Source organism: Helicoverpa zea, chromosome 16 (assembly GCF_022581195.2).
Source record: "Helicoverpa zea isolate HzStark_Cry1AcR chromosome 16, ilHelZeax1.1, whole genome shotgun sequence".
Taxonomy (NCBI): domain Eukaryota; kingdom Metazoa; phylum Arthropoda; class Insecta; order Lepidoptera; family Noctuidae; genus Helicoverpa; species Helicoverpa zea.
Genome location: NC_061467.1, coordinates 5,525,292 through 5,542,562, shown reverse-complemented (window position 1 = coordinate 5,542,562; position 17,271 = coordinate 5,525,292). Strand labels below are relative to the sequence as shown.

Genomic DNA, 17,271 nt, shown 5'->3' with positions numbered 1-17,271 from the left:
TTTGATAAAGCGCTTTTACAGAGGCGGAGAGAGTTTCAAGTTTATTTCTATAAACATTTCCGTAATGTCTACTTAATCTTCAGTTTGTGACTCAGAATTATTCGAAGGTCTTAACTGTGAAGCGTTTATTATCCAAAGGGTTTACGGGTACACAACTTTGATCATAATATCAACAAGTCAAATGACCTAGTTTCGTACCTTTGTGCTATAATAATATTTTAAGGAATAACTTTATTTAAGTACGAAAAGGTTAACATAGCGATAAGTTTAGAGTTTTGCTTATTGTTTGTTATGTTTTAGGAGGCTTAAATTTTAATTTCATGTTACTAATTGGCTTGGTATCAGGATTGAGTACCTACTTCGCAAATAGATTTTTCGATTAGGACATTTGTCGATTTAACGACGTGGTCAATTGTGGATGTACTCTTTTAGATACCAACCCTTATGTTTTGCTGATCACTTTGAAGGTGGTCTCGAGCTTGATGGTTTTATTCCTAGAGTAGAATCAATTAAGTTGTAATTTTTTTGCGAGCCTGTTTTTAGGACGCAGACTTGAAGAAAGAAATGGGAAATGGCGCAACTGGTAATGCTTATAAATATTTTGCTTTTAATTAATTAAAATAACTAGATAGTTATAAATAATACACGATAACCCATAAAGCTAAATTACACACCCTACTACGGAAACAAAGTTCATTATAACCGGCGACATTTCTAAGTCTGCCATTACCATTCCAAAATGGCGACAAGACGTTCAAAAATAAATCAACGTAATGTGACAGGATGCTTGGTAACTCCCAAGTAAGTCCTGCGGCCTAGTAATCTGTAGCAGGTGATACGGATGAGATCATGAACACAAACAAAACTTCACACACTTTCAAACAATCGATATACAGCGAATTGAACCAACTGGAGACGTCTTCGCTTTACTTTCTCCATCACCCTTCGAGCCTTTTCCCAACTATGTTAAGGTCGGCTTCCAGTCTAACCAGATGCAGCTGAATACCAGTGTTTTACAAGAAGCGACTGCCCTATGTCCTGACCTCCTCAACTCAGTTACCCGGGCGACCCAATACCCCTTGGTTAGACTGGTGTAAGACTTACTGGCTTCTGACTACCCGTAACGACGACGCCAAGGAAGTTTAATGACAGCCTAAAAAATGAGCTCATAATAATGTAAAAGTGAGTGTAAAGTTAAGCGTATGTTTCTCGATTCTGCTTAAATCTGTGATCGAAAATGCATTAGTGAGCTTATCAGTATTTTTGTTGTGTTACCTCGTCGATGTGTAAATTGTGCGTAAAGATTTATGCTCATGGTTGATCCCGCTGGTTTAATGCTCTAAGATGATACATACATGTTTCTTTAACACACGTTCACAGTTGCAACAAACACATACGCAGTCTGTGGTTACAATTTGCGAAGGAATCGACCATAAAGTAATGTAAGGTGATAGCAAAACTTATTGTTGCTATTCCCAGTATTAAATCTCGCATCTTTATCGATATTAATTTGTTCTGCGTTATTATATCTGGCAGATGCAGTGAGCCAATGAATTTCTCATTATAGGTCTGCTTGCAACTATGTAGTCTTATTTTTAAAGAAAGTAATAAAACTTTTATGTTTGTTGTGTTTAGATAAAGGATAATTTTTTTTAATAAATGTATGTATAAAAGAATAAACTTGATGAGGTACATATTGACATAATATCTATGAAGTAAAATTGTAATAAAGCACCATTCACTTTTTTACAGTTATAAAGTCAACTGTAAATTACATGTAAAGATTATTTCCGAGAGTACCACATTATTTTTGTATCAAAAAATTATCCATATCCAAAAGGCTCGAAAAAAGCCTTCATGTTGAATAAATCATTTTCAGCGATTTTAATTATTATTCCGTACATTGAATAACCCATCGTTTAGTACTGGGAGCCAGTCCAGACAGTAGGATTAACCCGAGCATCAATTCAATGACTGTAGGATTAATAGTCCAAGTTCACAGAGCAAGTATTCACATATATTTTTTAAACAATAATTATTCCCTGAAACCTAAAAGCTGAAAATTAATTTTCAGACACAGTAGTTTGGTTTCATGTTACGACGAATGTAGAACTTGAAATACTATACAAAATACCATAAATATTGCATTTATCCAATGTTGCCCAATTTAAAACTTAGTATCGTATTTCGTTTTAATAAATACCTACTTGTGTTCGGTACATAGGAATCGGAAAAAAATGTGATGAACGTATATAAAAGCAAAATATTTTACACTTAAATTATTAAATGGGGTCTGATGGCTGGTTTTTAATCGACTCCAAAAAGGAGGAGCTTCTCATCGACCGTTTTTTTAAAAGTCGTTATCTTTTTTGTAGTTTTGGAAAACGAACATTAATTTCCAACGATGAATGGTCAATCGGAGAGCAGTGGAAGAGGGTTGCTGAAGATCGAGCAAACTGGCGGACCTTGGGGGAGGCCTTTGTCCAGACGTTTTTTCGCTGATACGACGAATAGGTATTTATTTTATTATGGCGAAACTGTCTCCACAAGTATCTTAATTAAGTCACTTTAAAAATATATTCGTAAATGCCAAAGTACATTGCGGTACGTACATTTTTTGAAAATATTTTTATTTACTATACCTACGTAAGATATACAAAATATTTTACAGCCTTTGTATGCCTGTTGCATTCGCGTAGATACAGAATACAGAACCTAGTAACACAGAGTTTTCCTGCGAATGAAATATTTTTAATAAAACATCGTCCGAATTCTACAAACTCTGAACAACTGAAAAATATTAAAAAACAGAATAAGCTTTGTTTTTCCTTGTATAAAATTTGATTATCCGTTGATGACTGTATGTAGAGAGCAAATAAACAGTCGGAAGTCCCAATTATATTCCTTTGATGTGCCTAACACGAAATAAAATGGCTGAAACTCGGTTGTCGACGAACAATTTTCATTAGCGTTTATTACGTGACTGCGTTATTAAGAGGCTGTATGACATACCGAGTGACTTCTTTGAAGAAAAACTTTTACATTATGTCCGACAAGATTGAGTATTCACGGAAACGATTCGAAGTGCATTATTTGCATGATTAGTGATTTTGAAATGTATGCTTAGTTTGTGTCTCGACTAGCTGTTTTATGCCTTTAATTATCTCTTTCCTATATAAGATATATTTGCTATTAAAAATAGTTATACTATTCGATATATTAAAATAACGCATTAGCCACACGAGATGGGTATCAACAACGTTTAAAATACGAAAAAAATACTCAAAGAATTTATGCTAAGCCATGAACACCACCTGTATGAAATACCACAGTAACTATATTTGTATTCCACTATGTTTTATATTCCTGCATTCACGTATCGGTAGTATTTCTATACAAGTTTAGTGCACTGGGTACAGCTAGCTACGTTATAGTGCAGCCAGCAAAAATGTCGGAGATACACGGTAGTTGTGTGGTATGATTAAGTAAAGTTACGAACATGTGTAGTGCTGACATCTTATTTGAATTTGCTCTTAGTTATTTTAGAGTTTCGTACGACTGTAATATGTTCTCTCGAGTTACGTATGAAGTGGATGTACATTATTTAGTCTTTATGTGGTAGAGGAAAAAGGTTGGTAAACGTCAAGTTGTACATTTAGAGTAATGTTTGTAGTAATGTGGCTGTTTCAATTTCGTTAAAATAGTTTCCATCAAGAGTTACGTAAAGAACGATCTAGATAAGTTACGTGAATACAAGCGTTGGTACACTTTTATTCAAAACGTTTTAAACTTTCATGGCCTTACTACAAACACTTTAACCCCTGTTTTACACTTGTCTAAAAAAATTTTGGCTGCAAAATGAACCATATGTCAACGTCATAATTTGACATTTTTTTTGACAAGTCTTAAACTGACGTTTAAAAGTTTTTGTGGTAAGACGGTCAATGTTTTTCAATAGGTAGCTTTGGACTATTTCTTCGTAATTGTTTCCTGAATAAAACTTAATAGGGTTATTGTCTTCGTACGCTTTTGTAAAATGATGTGGATACATGTTTTTCAGATATAATAATTTTACATCGATTTTCCCTGACAAATTAGACACACTTAACGAGCAAACAATCAGAGAACAAATTGGGAAATCGCATCAACTTACGAACACTGTTATTGCATACTTTGATGTTAGTGTTAAAAACTAATTTGGCCAGGAGCGGGGAGAGGTCGGGGGAGGTCGGCAGACATCGGGAGAGGTCGGACTATCGCAAGTCAGATAATGTTTACTTAAGGCTAACTTACCCCGCAGATAGGCACTATCTACGAGGATTCCCGAACAAAAACAACGGCCAGAGGCGCTTATTGTTACAAGCCCGTTCATTATACATAGTTATCTCCACTTTGTTATATTAATTTCGTGTTGCGGTTTTTGAGCCGAAGCGGAGCAGTTTAATGATAATGCTCCATTATATTTAAGGTTATTTAACACTGGTGTTCCTTCTTGTTTAGGAAATTAGTGGGTAATGAGGACTTGTTTACGCTGCCCCTTAATTTGAGGCTTTAATTAACTGAAAAATATTTTTTTGTTTACTACGGCCAGGATAAAAGTTCGTCCTTTTTTGTTTATGTACAAGTAAATGAAATGTGTATCATTAAGCTTATTCATACATAGCATTAGCATGGATTTGCAATCGAATCTCAACTATGTTGATATTGATTCTACTTCGATAGTTGCATAAAATAAATAAAATGAATTTATAGAGATATAAAAGGAGACTAAAATAAAACAAAAAAGTATGCGCTATCCGGCTTCGCATCCGTACGCATATCCATTTGCAGAAACCATAAACATACACTCCAACAAATCCACAATAAAAGCCATCACAATGGCATTTCAATTAAACAAACTAGATAAGTGTGCGGCTCGTATCCGCGACAGACAATTATTAGTGCTAACAAACGATACGCCAGAGCAAACAGATTTCCGTACATCCATCAAGGCACGAGCAATATGCCGTGTCAATACATACGGCATTCATCCAATTCATACGACACGAGAATTGATCTGACATGAGGTTCACTGTGTGTCTGCCTCTAATTTATCGAGCCAAACATTCGTTCAAACAAACAATTCGAGACATGTAATACCCGCCATCTGTACGGTATGCTCAAATCCCTGCACGCTATATTGATATTAATTGGACGACATAGAAACCGCTCGGATGGGACTAACAACAGATTAATAAAGGACGATCCCGATTGTAGGAATTCCCTTTGTGAGTTTGTGATACACGCGGCAAATAAATCCGAATTAAGCTATTTTTTATGTTCCGTAATAATTCACCTGATCAAATTGAATATTTTTGATTCATGTTCCGGCTTTGTATTCATATTATAAAGTCAAATGAGACGAGTAACGATTATGTTTAAGATCCCTAAGAATTCAATGAGCCCTCAGCCTTGGTCCCGACCTGCCCGATATTTTGTAAGTGGAGTAATTTTCTATTACATTGCTTAAAGTGGTCTTAAGTCTAAGATAAGTGGTCTGGGTAGTTTAATCGTTATTCACAGAAGACCAGCCATAGCTTTTGACTGGATTTATCGTCTTTTATACTGGCAGGAGTACACGAAAAGAAAGGAGTCTTCGTGCTCGAACATTTTAACGCGTCCTCCTGTTATTTTCCGGGTTTTTCTTTTATTTTAATAGTTAAAATTGTTAGCAGTTCAACCAAGTTTAACTAAGAAACATAACTTCACATAATTGTAACGGCGGCGTTGTAACTATGGATCTTCAGTTATTATATTTTGAGAAATAATTTATACTTCTACTAGTAAAAAATCTACTGTCTGATTTATTTCATTTATTAGTTTGGTGGAACCTTGTCTTAAAACATTCAGTACCATGTCATGTACATAGCCTTGTCTAACATACTTTATGGTTAATACCTGATATTCATCGCTCGCGATTTTATGAACAATATTTTTACAAGCAGCTGAATATTGCATGTACTCGAACAAAGAGTATGTGTGCTCTGTTTTTTATTTTTATTGGCTATTAAACAATTAACCCGTCGAGCGGCACAAAGGATTGTAGGCTCCCCACTGTGCCGGGCGAAATTTTATACTCATTGAAGGCGTATTGTGGTGAATTTAAGGTTTGTTCTCCTGTTCGCGAGATGAAAGCTTTGGACCCGTGAATGAGTATTCCCATAACATACAATAAAAATAAAGCAGGCGCAGCAGGGTATTGAGTGCGTACGTAAATTAGACCGCGGTTCAGCACTCTTTGTATTCACCTTATGTACTTGTAGATATTTTTCAAATGTATGTCCCTCAATAAAATATAGGTTATAACTATATCTAGGTATAAAATAAAAATCAAGGACTTTTTGTAATTTATTTAATAAAAATCTCTTTTGACTTGAACACGATCACTAAATTACAGACAATTAAAGAAATATTTATTTCATGTAACATTGAGATTATTTTACGTCGTATCAGTCGAGCTTAGAATAATATTAGTTACAAGACAGACTCCTTCACTGACTGATAAAATGAAAATTTACATTATTACTACGAAGGTATGTACATGCTCTTGTGACATTCATAATAAATTATACTCTTAAAAACGATTAAAGCATTTCACTCTACGCCTCTAGGCTTTATGAAAATGAATATTCTTTTTAACCAAATATTATTTTTAATGTCGGATATGTTTGAATGAAAATATATAGCTGTACGTAATGTGTTTTTTTAAAATAATGTAACATCTGTAAATCGGGAGCCGCAATATAAAATTATGAACAATTACGGGCAACATGTGGCGTAGAGTGAAAGCCGTCCAGTTTTATTTATGTTTGTAAATCAGCACGCATAGTAATTCCCATATGTCAAATCTGTACATGTAAAGCCGGTGCTCCGAGACTGCCTCGAGGTAAGCGGCTGCCTCGAATACTAACGACGCCTCGCATCCAGCCACGCAAATGTAATGGATCAGCGACTTAATACCAAAATACTACTACAAAGGCATGTGTTACCATTCAACACAGCATTACACATTCATGAATCAGTTAGCATAAAATTCAATAAATATCCCACAAGTGAAAACAAATACCATATTACTGCCATTTTATTCAAAAGTCTTATAACGATGACACTCAACTGTTTACGAGAAAATGCATGTAAAATATTAATTAAAGCGTTACGACTGTGACTGTATACGTACATTTACATCTATTTACATAAATTATAAAACAAATAGTGCACCATGTTTTTCGCATGTATTTACAAAATATACAACTATTTACTAACAATTATTAACAATATTTTACCGAATGAGATATTGTTAAAAACTTTTATGAAACAAAATAATATTACATAATTTTTATGTTGGAAATAAATAGATTGGACCTTACAATTCTTGTAGCTCGGGTCATGAAATTATTTATTTACAAGGGCGGTAAAGGAAGTGGTGACAGCTGTTACAGTAGTTTTATGTAAAGCACCAAGTTTTGGGCAAAATCTGTAGCTTTTAGAATAAGAAATGTTCTTATATCGAATTACATTTATTTATCTAATATTGTTGATATAGAAAAATCGCAGATAAACACCAAATCGGTAGACAAAACTGAAATATTAGCTAACATGGCAGCTTCATATCATGTACAAAATCGGTTTCAACTTTGTCAGCCTTTTCATGTACCTATTAACTACTAAAAATTGATAAGTAACAACAACGTAGTCATTACGTTTCTATGAAACGATCGTTATAACAATACAAATAATTAATTTAGGCGTTTCTATCACTTCAACGTATACTCTCCTCGTTTGTCCTACAGTAATTGAATGTCTGTTCACTTTATTTACACTGGCTACACCTAGTTTGTCTTTGAGACTCGCTGAGGTGTCGACAACTTAATGGTGCCCAGAGATAGTCTCAAATGGAATGTTTCTTCATATTGTTACATAGGCAGTAAGTCCTGCATGTTAGGTTGCTAGGTTGTTGTTCATCGTTGTCCTGCGGTGTTGAGCAGCCCCTCGGAGGAGTTGGAGGCGGGAATGCCGCGGGGGCTCGGCCCCTCAGCTCTGTGCTAGGGAATCCAGCGGCACCACCAGTTTTCCGTTGGAGTAGCTGCAACAAAGCAACACTTGAAATTACACGAATATTTGACGTATTTTATTAGTTACATGTATTCATAAAAGTAGAAAACTAGTTGCTATGCATGTTTAAGTTAGTAAAAGAAGTGAACAGTAAGTAATAAGTAGTTATTAACCTGTATGGTATAGTGGCTGTTCTGGATTTAGCTCTGCTTGGCCTACACGCGTCATCTGCAACCAAGACATTTCAATGTGAACGGTTTTGAATTGTACACTCCTCTTTGTAATTAACGTTTGTCTTGGCGGATAAAACGGAAACTTTCCGCTTGTTCATAGTTTATATCGTATCGACGAGGTTTAATTAAGTGGTAGCGCACGCTATTGTCTCGGCTCTTGCGGAACAATACTTATCTTAAGCCGAAGTTAGCAGAAGTAATATCTGCGATACCTTAATGAGGGAACTTTGTATCGACTTCGTTAATCGTTTCTGACCTGGCCGATTCGATCTGTTCTGCCTTTATTATTTTAAATAGTATTGCTTATTTAAATAACATTGTTAAGTGTAATATTGTGTTGTGTATGATTGTGATAGGAAAACAAAAAAAATAATAAAATCAGATATGAGTTTCTCTATGAGAGATAAATTTTGAAATGGACGCGCATTTGCCAATTCAAGGAATTAAAATTATTCGTATTTATTACTGGTAGAAAGTTTAATCGGGTGTTATTTTATTCGCAGCTAATTAGTGATGCAAGCCAGTTTACTTTCTGCCAGCAAAGTGACAAGTGTGTTGGCGGAGAGCCTTACCATAGAGCGGCTAACATCGTTGTGAGAGGCACGCATCGCATTTGACGGGCTCGGCACGCCGCTTGCCCTGAGAGCCCTGCGAGCCGGACTTACGCCGGAAAGTGTACCTAACGAGCAGACCTGCAATGCAAAACGCCGCACCGTTAACAAAACAAACAACTAAACCAAAATGAAAACAACAAACACAGAGCCACGCGCGCGCGTCCATCTGAAAAACGCCTATGGGCGGACGAAAGCGGGCCAAAATAAAAAAAAGGAATGATGCTCTCAGGGTTTTCATGACTTGATACCGCTAGGATTCATTCACGTTTTATGGGAGAATGAAACTTTATGCTTTATGCATTTCTGTACTGGATTTATGTTCATACTATGCAGTGTATCGTGGAACTTCCTAAGTGGCGACGACGAATGTTTGGAGTATGTGCTTTATGTTTTAAGTTTAGTTTGAGCTAAATACAGAAGTTATGAACTCATTATGAACTAAGACAACGCTAACATTCTATGATAAAACAACTATAATACTTAAACGTTTACATGCATTACTAGAAGATGAAGTAGAGAAATGATTGTAAGTACCTAGTCATAATTTATGAACTTACCAGTTAATCCGGCTTTGTTGATACTGTTGGAACTTGAGAAACCAGATATTTTCTTCCAGGCTTTTTTGTTCCAAAACCCAGTTGTCTTGGCATCCCCACAGCTGGAGCTACGTGGCGATGGTATGTCTTTGGGGCATCGCAGACCACACTCGTCTGCGCCTAGAATCCGCACGCCAGCTCCTCGCGTGCCGTACGCCACGGCGGGCAAGTGCGGCACTGATCCCGTCGGTTTACGACGCAAACTACCTACATAACTTGCTCCGCTACTGCTACCACTAAACCCGCTGTCTAAGTCTGGTGGATTACAACTTGCCGGCGAAAGTAACTCGTCTGTGGGACCGACTCGCAACAGTTCCTCGATATTGTCTCTGTCTTCCGCACGTTCCGAATCGGGAGATTCGCATTCCGGCATAAGCATAGCTTCTACACTAAGATTTAACTCTCCCAGAATTCGTTTGTGTCTCGATTCTACTCGACGAACTTCCTCTTCCACAACACTTCTATCTAAAGAAACTAGTGACTGTCGTGGAGCGTATCGATGTTTAGGGCAAGTCCTAGATCCATCTGTAATTTCTTCATAAATATTTTCTTCTGTGCCATACCTAGTGACATAATTATGACGCGATGATCGATCTCGTGGTATGCCACCCCTGCCTCGTTGACGGTTTACTTTCCTCGATGATGATGGCATTGATAAATGGTGATCGTAATAAGCATAGGAGTAATCAACTGGTTCAAAACGTTCCATTGTTGCTGCTATGTTGCTTCTATTCCAAGTCTGAGGAGGTGGTTCCCTCGATAAATTGACTGCAGCGAGCCGTGCAGGGAGGATTTCATCCAAATCCCTGGCACAGCGTTCGTCGAGTGACTGCGCGCCATCGTCTTCTTCACGTCTATGTTTTCTATGGGGTCGTCGGGATGTTTGAGAGCGTGGGTGTGCTCGATCGCAATCAGATCCGTGACCATGAGTATAGTCTGGTGTGTGGCTACGATTGTAATCAATAGGCCTATGTTTACAATCTAGTGTATGGTGATAGTCAGGAGTATGCCTCAAACTGTAGCTGGAGTTCCCTTCGAAGTCTGAGCGGTCGTAAGAAGGACTGTCATCAGCATTACTAGTATGGGCATGGGGGCAGTCGGCTGCTATGCCGGATTCGGACGAGGGGTAGTCGTGAACCTCTGCTGTGACGAACGACTGCTGCACGTGGTCGTCTGGTCGCGCGGGCTCTGACGTGGCATGTCGATGATGCGGACGCGGTCGCGTGGTCTCGCGGCAACTGGCGAAGGTTCGCTGGAGAGTGGGCGGGTGTGGGTAACGTCCACAACGATTGTCGTACACCGCCTCCCCGGCCTCGTCGGGGCTCGGCGGCGCGCTTCGTGATTCCATGGCTCATCCTCTCATATCCAATTAGTACCTGGAAAAAGAAAAACTGTTCATAATTGCCGAAATAAACACACATAAATATGAATTATTTTCTTTTTAATATAAGTTACGAACCTACACCGGCGGCGGGGCCGAGGGCAATGAATCCGAAATTACGCGCTGTGTGATAAGGGTAGGGTAAGTGACGATCAACACAGCAGCCGACGTCGATATATCATCATCAGTCGCCGGGTAATAAATCGGGGACTTTATGCCGTGTTTACATTTTATATAGCGAATTTTAGAAGCTTTGTTGCTTGATGATATGTGACGTAATGACGTCACGTCTGGTTTGTCGGGTGAAATAAGAGCGATGTTCACATTTTATAAGACAAATGAATGCTGTGAACAATATTTTTGAATATGCTTTCCTTACATCAAACAATAACATTGTACAATGAAATGCAAATTCAATGCGACTTCATTGGATTTATCGTCCGCAAACACAGTTACTATCATAACCAAACTTAAAATCAACATTTTTATTGCATCTCGCTCGGATGTTATTGCACGAATTCCAGACCAATTTATTACTATAACGATAAGTGTCCATGAACTAGTGGCAAGGGCGGGCGTCGGGACGCGACACCCTCGGTTGCCATGGCAACGGGGCCCCGCGGTTTATCGCGTCGCTTCCGCCCGATATTCCTTGCATCTAAATCATCATCAGCGCTGGGAAGCGGATCGTAAAGAGCCCGTTGACCGTCCGTCCGCTATAATTTGTTACATAGCGAGCCATCGCATCGCTCCGTATTTCGGGCCGCTCTATTGCCCCAACAAAGTTCTATAGCCTAACTTTCGCTCTAGCAAAATTTTCGAGACACTTTTGTTTTCTCGTGAACAAAATGTTGTTTGGCTTGGAAATATTTTCGATAACGCTGCAGGTGCGATCGGCACCCTCCGAAACCAAATATTGATCTGTTCAATGTTGTGTTCGTATAACAATAATTTAACTGTCGAACTGGAATACATTTAGTAATGATACATTTACATTGCGCTGTAAGCACATTTTTAAGCTCCCCTTTTTACTTTCCCCCAAGCTTAAGAATATATTACGCTTTGTGAGGGTTAAAAAATCATGCGATATACATAACAGCGTCGTAATTGCAATAAAATTTATTATTGTTACACAGTATTAGTGACACTAATTGCCGACATTAATTTGGGGGATTAAAAATGAACGATGAATGGATCTTGATGTTACACTGTAATGGTTATGGCATAGTAAAATGTTTAAATAGCTTCATTTAAATTTAAAGTTCTTAGTTTTGTTTAAGTTGTAGATGTCGTAATGTCAAAGAACCAATATTAGGATAGAATGTTATACATACTTAAGTATTGTTTTTTGATTAGTCTTATGACCAGCGCAGTCGTAATATCGACATAAAGGTGTACATACAATAACAACACTCTGAATACAAAAATCTACATCCATTGATAAAAATGCAAAACTAACAGACGCAGAGAAACTATGACAAAACAACAACCTACCGGCGACCGCTCAAGAGACTCGAAGAAAACTCGATATTAAAATCGAATAAGCGCTGTCTATACATTGTACAATTTTGCAGCATTACAGTAATCACCGCCCATCACGAGACGATAAAATTATAAGTGTTTCATTTTCTATGCACCCCACGCCGCCATCATTATAAATAATAAGTTTTTTGTAGTGTCCACACACATGACGTGCTCGTAGTGACCATAGTAGTTTTCTTTTTTTTTATTCTGGATGGCGTTATGCTGTACTGACAAATTGATGAATTCAATGTGGGGATTGCGATTTTTTGTGATTTAGCTCTAAGCTTATTTTAGTTTGTTTGGTTAGACGCATCTGGTGTAAGAGACGAGTAAAAATGAATTGGTTGCAGATTTCTGTTTTTATTAGATGGTAACATTAATGAGTATCATTTGTTTTTAGGGTTCCGTACCTCAAAAGGAAAAAACGGAACCCTTATAGGATCACTTTGTTGTCCGTCTGTCTGTCTGTCTGTCTGTCTGTCAAGACCCTTTATCTCAAGAACGCGTGGACGTATCAAGCTGAAATTCACATGAAATACTCAGGTCTATTGTCCCTTTAAGCTGTAAAAATATCAAACTTCTAAGCCAAGCCAATCAAAAGATACAGCCAATTATGTCGATATTTTCAACAAATTTTGGACACTCGCAAAGGAATCAAAACCTACAGGATACTTCCCGTAAACTTAGAGTCTTGAAATTTGGCATGAAGCATTGTCATATAATGCAAATATAGGAAAAATTGCGAAAATCTCATTTTTTTAGTTATATAATATAAAAAAAATATTTTAATAAAATGAAACTTACTACCTTATTTCTCACGAACGAATAAAGATATCAAATTGAAATTTATACCAAATACCTAAGCCTATTGTCCCTTTAGGCAGTAAAAAAATCAAACTTCTAAGTTAACGCGATCAAAAGATACAGCAGTTATGCCGACACCTTAGACGAATTTCCGTCACACGCTAGGGAATCAAAACCTACAAGGTACTTCCCGTGAACTCAGAATCTTGAAATTCGCCACGAAGCAGCGTTATATAGTACAGATAAAGGAAAAATTGCGAAAATGATAAATTTGAAGTTACATAAAATATTAAAATATTATTTTTGCTTACACGACATAAAATATTTTTTTAATAATTATAAACTTACTACCTACCCTTTTTTACATGAACGCGTAGAGATATTAAAGTTGAAATTCATATCAAACACTTCTTAAATATAATTGCCTCTAAACTGTGAAAAATTTTAAATCATTCAAAGGTCATTGGGCACCTTAGTATGGAAACCATACCCACGGCGGATACGAACGAAATATAGCACAGTATAATGATAAAGGCTCTGATTTACTATGGCATTAGTCGCATCTATGTGAACCATGGGATTCTAGAGAAAATCAGGTGTAAACATCAAATATTTTCCTCATTTCAATGGGGAATTTAAACGACCAAGTTTGACGGATTTGAGAAATCATTTCTTTGTAGTGAAAGAGTATACTCGCCGTTTATTTCCATTGTCATCAGGTCAGGATCTGATGATGGAAATCCTGAGAAATCGAGGGCAACTATCAGAAATTGTAGGCATGCATAGGATTAAAACTTGATTCTCAGATGTATGTCTGGTGATACTATCAAACAGTGAAAGTTTAGAGCTTACCTGATGATGGAGACGTGAGAAAGTCGAGAGAACTCTATGTATGTTTAAAAAAATAAAAGATCCCATTAGTAGTGAATTCTCATCACCTAAAATAAAATAAGCTCCAACACTAGGTTACGTTATAAATTGTAAAGGAGTTCCCATAACTATATCTGATCTTTGCTATCGATGCCACAATGGCAGTTAAACCTATCTATGTGGAAAGTCTTCGCCAATACGAATAAAATAAGCCCAAACACGTGGTAGTTGCAACATACCGTTCAGAAGTTCCCTCGACTCTCTGTAGTCTCCATAATCAAATCAGCTCCAAACCTTCACTGTTTACAAGTACCCTCAAAAATACACTCACATGTCTGGTTTTGACTCGATGCGTGACTACAATATTCAAGAGTTGCCATCGATTTCTCAGGGTTTCCAGATCCTCATCAGAACCTGGTCATCCGAATTGGCATGTTCTTTCTTTATGAAAAGTCTTTAACAATAAAAACTAGCATTGCAACCTGTACAATCCTCTGAAACTGCTTGTCTTTTATATTTTTCAAACGATCCTGGACATTCGTCTCCATGGAATTTTAATAAAATATTTATATTCAAAGAAACGTCATACCATTCTCCACGATTTAAAACTACTTTGATTCATGTCCGCCACTTTTTACAAAGCGGGTCAGATATGCCCAATGACCTTTAAGACATAATTAGTTATTTTCAATCAGATTTCTGAATGATGACTATAAAATGTTGTATATAAATAACTTTAATAAAATAACTTTTACAAAGTACTGGCCTACTATTTTAGTTATATTATAAAATAAAAAATATTAGCTATTTTGACTCTCACGAAATTACCATAACTATGATTGTTCTAAACTGAACGGTTGGCGCGAGACTCACTTTTTATCTATACAGGATTTGTACGGAACCCTCGGTGCGCGAGTCCGACTCGCACTTGGCCGGTTTATTTATTTAATATTATAATATTAAAGAAATAAGTATGAGTCTTTTTTGCAAATAAATAAATTCAAGAACATCACATAGTGGGCTTATTTTAAGTACTTGATTTTCTAAGCTTCTCGTAACTTTTATTTTTAGAAAAATGTCTGCAATTTTAGATAGTCTATTGAACCATCTATTCAGTACATAAGAAGCTTCACAGTTCATTGGCTTCGTACTGGGAACCAATTATTTATGTATCAAGTACCGTCATAGTGTTGTCTGGTGACTCAATAGGTGGCGACCTAATGAAAGCTTGTCACGTTTTAATTTGTCCTTACTTAACTATGTATATGATTGAGCTTGTTGGCTATGCAGGCGTTATTACTCAATTGTTTTGTGTAGCAAGAAAATAACATTGAGTTTTTTTTTTTAATCGGATTTAAGATATTTTCTTTTACCAATAACTTTTAAAATTAGAACTTTAATAAAAAGACTAACGCTCTTGCCTTTCATCTATGAAAGATTTTAAATAAAAAAGGCTGTTGATAACGATACGTTTTAAAAGTCTAAGAGACGTTTAACGTTTTTTTTACCAATCAACATAAGTTCATGTACAAAATAAGTTCCTACGAACATATGAAATGTTCGATTCCCTAATGATACATAGTTGAACCGTTCCTAACTTTCCTACAAGAGATTGATGTCTCCGACAAAACGGCATATGTACAACCAATTCCCCGCAAAGGGATATCTTTCCCAACATAGTTTCCTTTAATTTCGAAAACACGTGTTCGAGTTCCCTTATGAATTACTGTGATTCCCATTTCTTCAATATTTGTATGATAAGATAAGCTCGACTTAAGTGTGTTTACAGGAAATATTAACGACAGATGTGTCTTAGATTTTGATTTCTTTAGAAAGATAGGACACGTTTGGTTGGTTTTGAAAAAAAAAGACCTTTGAGTTGTGGCCATGATAGCAAGATTTTTGACCCTTTTATCACCCTAATTCACTTTAGAAGCTACTATTTTTTTTCTGAATTCAGCCTGTATTTTTTATACTAGAAAGCACATTTAGGTACTTCACTGTACGGTAAAAAGTAAGAACTATCTAAGTTATAGGTAACTTACCTAATTACAATGATTACGAACGGTAATTATGCAGTAGAAAAGGTCCTTACTTCAATGATTTCCTGTTCTTTGCCATAAATAAAGTATTTACATTAAATAATTATAAATTGGATTGTTTACAGAAATGCATCACTGCTTTCCAAAATTATTATTTGTATTAATAAAATGGAATATAATATTTCATTCATTCGAATGTTAATAAGCGAGAAATTATTGATGATTTTAAAGTGTTTCCTTTTTTATTCATAATTATCGATAAATTAACATTGTTTCAATATTATCTGTAAAATAATTGAGTGGTAAACTAATTATTATTTTATTTGATACTTCACTGCAAAAAAAGTATTTTTGAGTTTCTTTGTATTGCGAATAGTTTACAATATCAACTTCTCAACACTAAACCATTGCATACGTATGTATCTATAGACCAGATTGTATAAAACTCCCAAAAACAGATTTCGAAATGAAATTATCAAGAAAGAAAGAAGTTAAAACAAACATTTGATAATACCCATTTAAAACGAACATCATTATCCAAAGTTTTTAGTACGAAAATAAATGAACTCTTTAATTCCAGTTAAGTCGTTTATAATCCACGCAATGAAACCCGAGACGAATCGTAAAACTAATGCAGTAAATTTCATTTAAAATATTCGTTAAATAAGTTTTATTCACTTTTATGCACTAAACTACAAGGATCGTTAATATTGTTCCAACGAAGAAACTCGCTGGTTGTTTTCAATTATTTCTAAGTACACAACCCACGCAAACTATTCCACTAAGTAGTGAGTATAAATTACATAAAATAGATATTAATATAATCCATAATTCCAACTATTATAATAACACATCACTCAGTTATCACCATGCTAAGGCTTTTGATTATATTATTCTCTAGCCAATAGGCGCATGTAGACTAAATTTCATTAATGAAAAAAAAACCTATAGGTAAATGTCGTAAAACCTTATATTTAAGCACCTACTTGGTAATATAAGTAAAGAGAAGAAAGTGGTACAATTTTCCAACCCGTAGGTATAAGAAAGCTATTAGTCTCAAGTCTCAACGTTGTCGTTCACAGATTTGAATTCTAAACGAGCTCAACCCTTTTGCGC

General features: G+C 36.1%; 2 protein-coding genes across 6 annotated transcripts in view; one reads left to right on the top strand and one right to left on the bottom strand.

The window, feature by feature from the left end:
* Positions 1 to 17,271, top strand: part of LOC124637851 (serine--pyruvate aminotransferase, mitochondrial-like) — a 214,403-nt gene that overhangs the window by 53,098 nt on the left and 144,034 nt on the right. The gene's annotated exons all lie outside the window — the stretch shown is intronic.
* LOC124637850 overlaps positions 6,378 to 17,271 on the bottom strand; it is an 88,864-nt gene continuing 77,970 nt past the window's right edge. The window contains exons 4-7 of one of the 4 annotated variants that reach the window (XR_006985294.1): positions 9,496 to 10,910; positions 8,897 to 9,016; positions 8,265 to 8,319; positions 6,378 to 8,122 (exon numbers count right to left, since the gene is read on the bottom strand). Coding sequence is in view for 3 of the 4 variants with exons in the window: in XM_047174556.1 (XP_047030512.1) it covers positions 8,907 to 9,016; positions 9,496 to 10,882 (1,497 nt within the window). In the remaining variant the exon portion in view is untranslated. The remainder of the gene's footprint in view (positions 8,123 to 8,264; positions 8,320 to 8,896; positions 9,017 to 9,495; positions 10,911 to 17,271) is intronic. The other 3 variants (XM_047174556.1, XM_047174557.1, XM_047174558.1) reach the window with 3 other exon arrangements.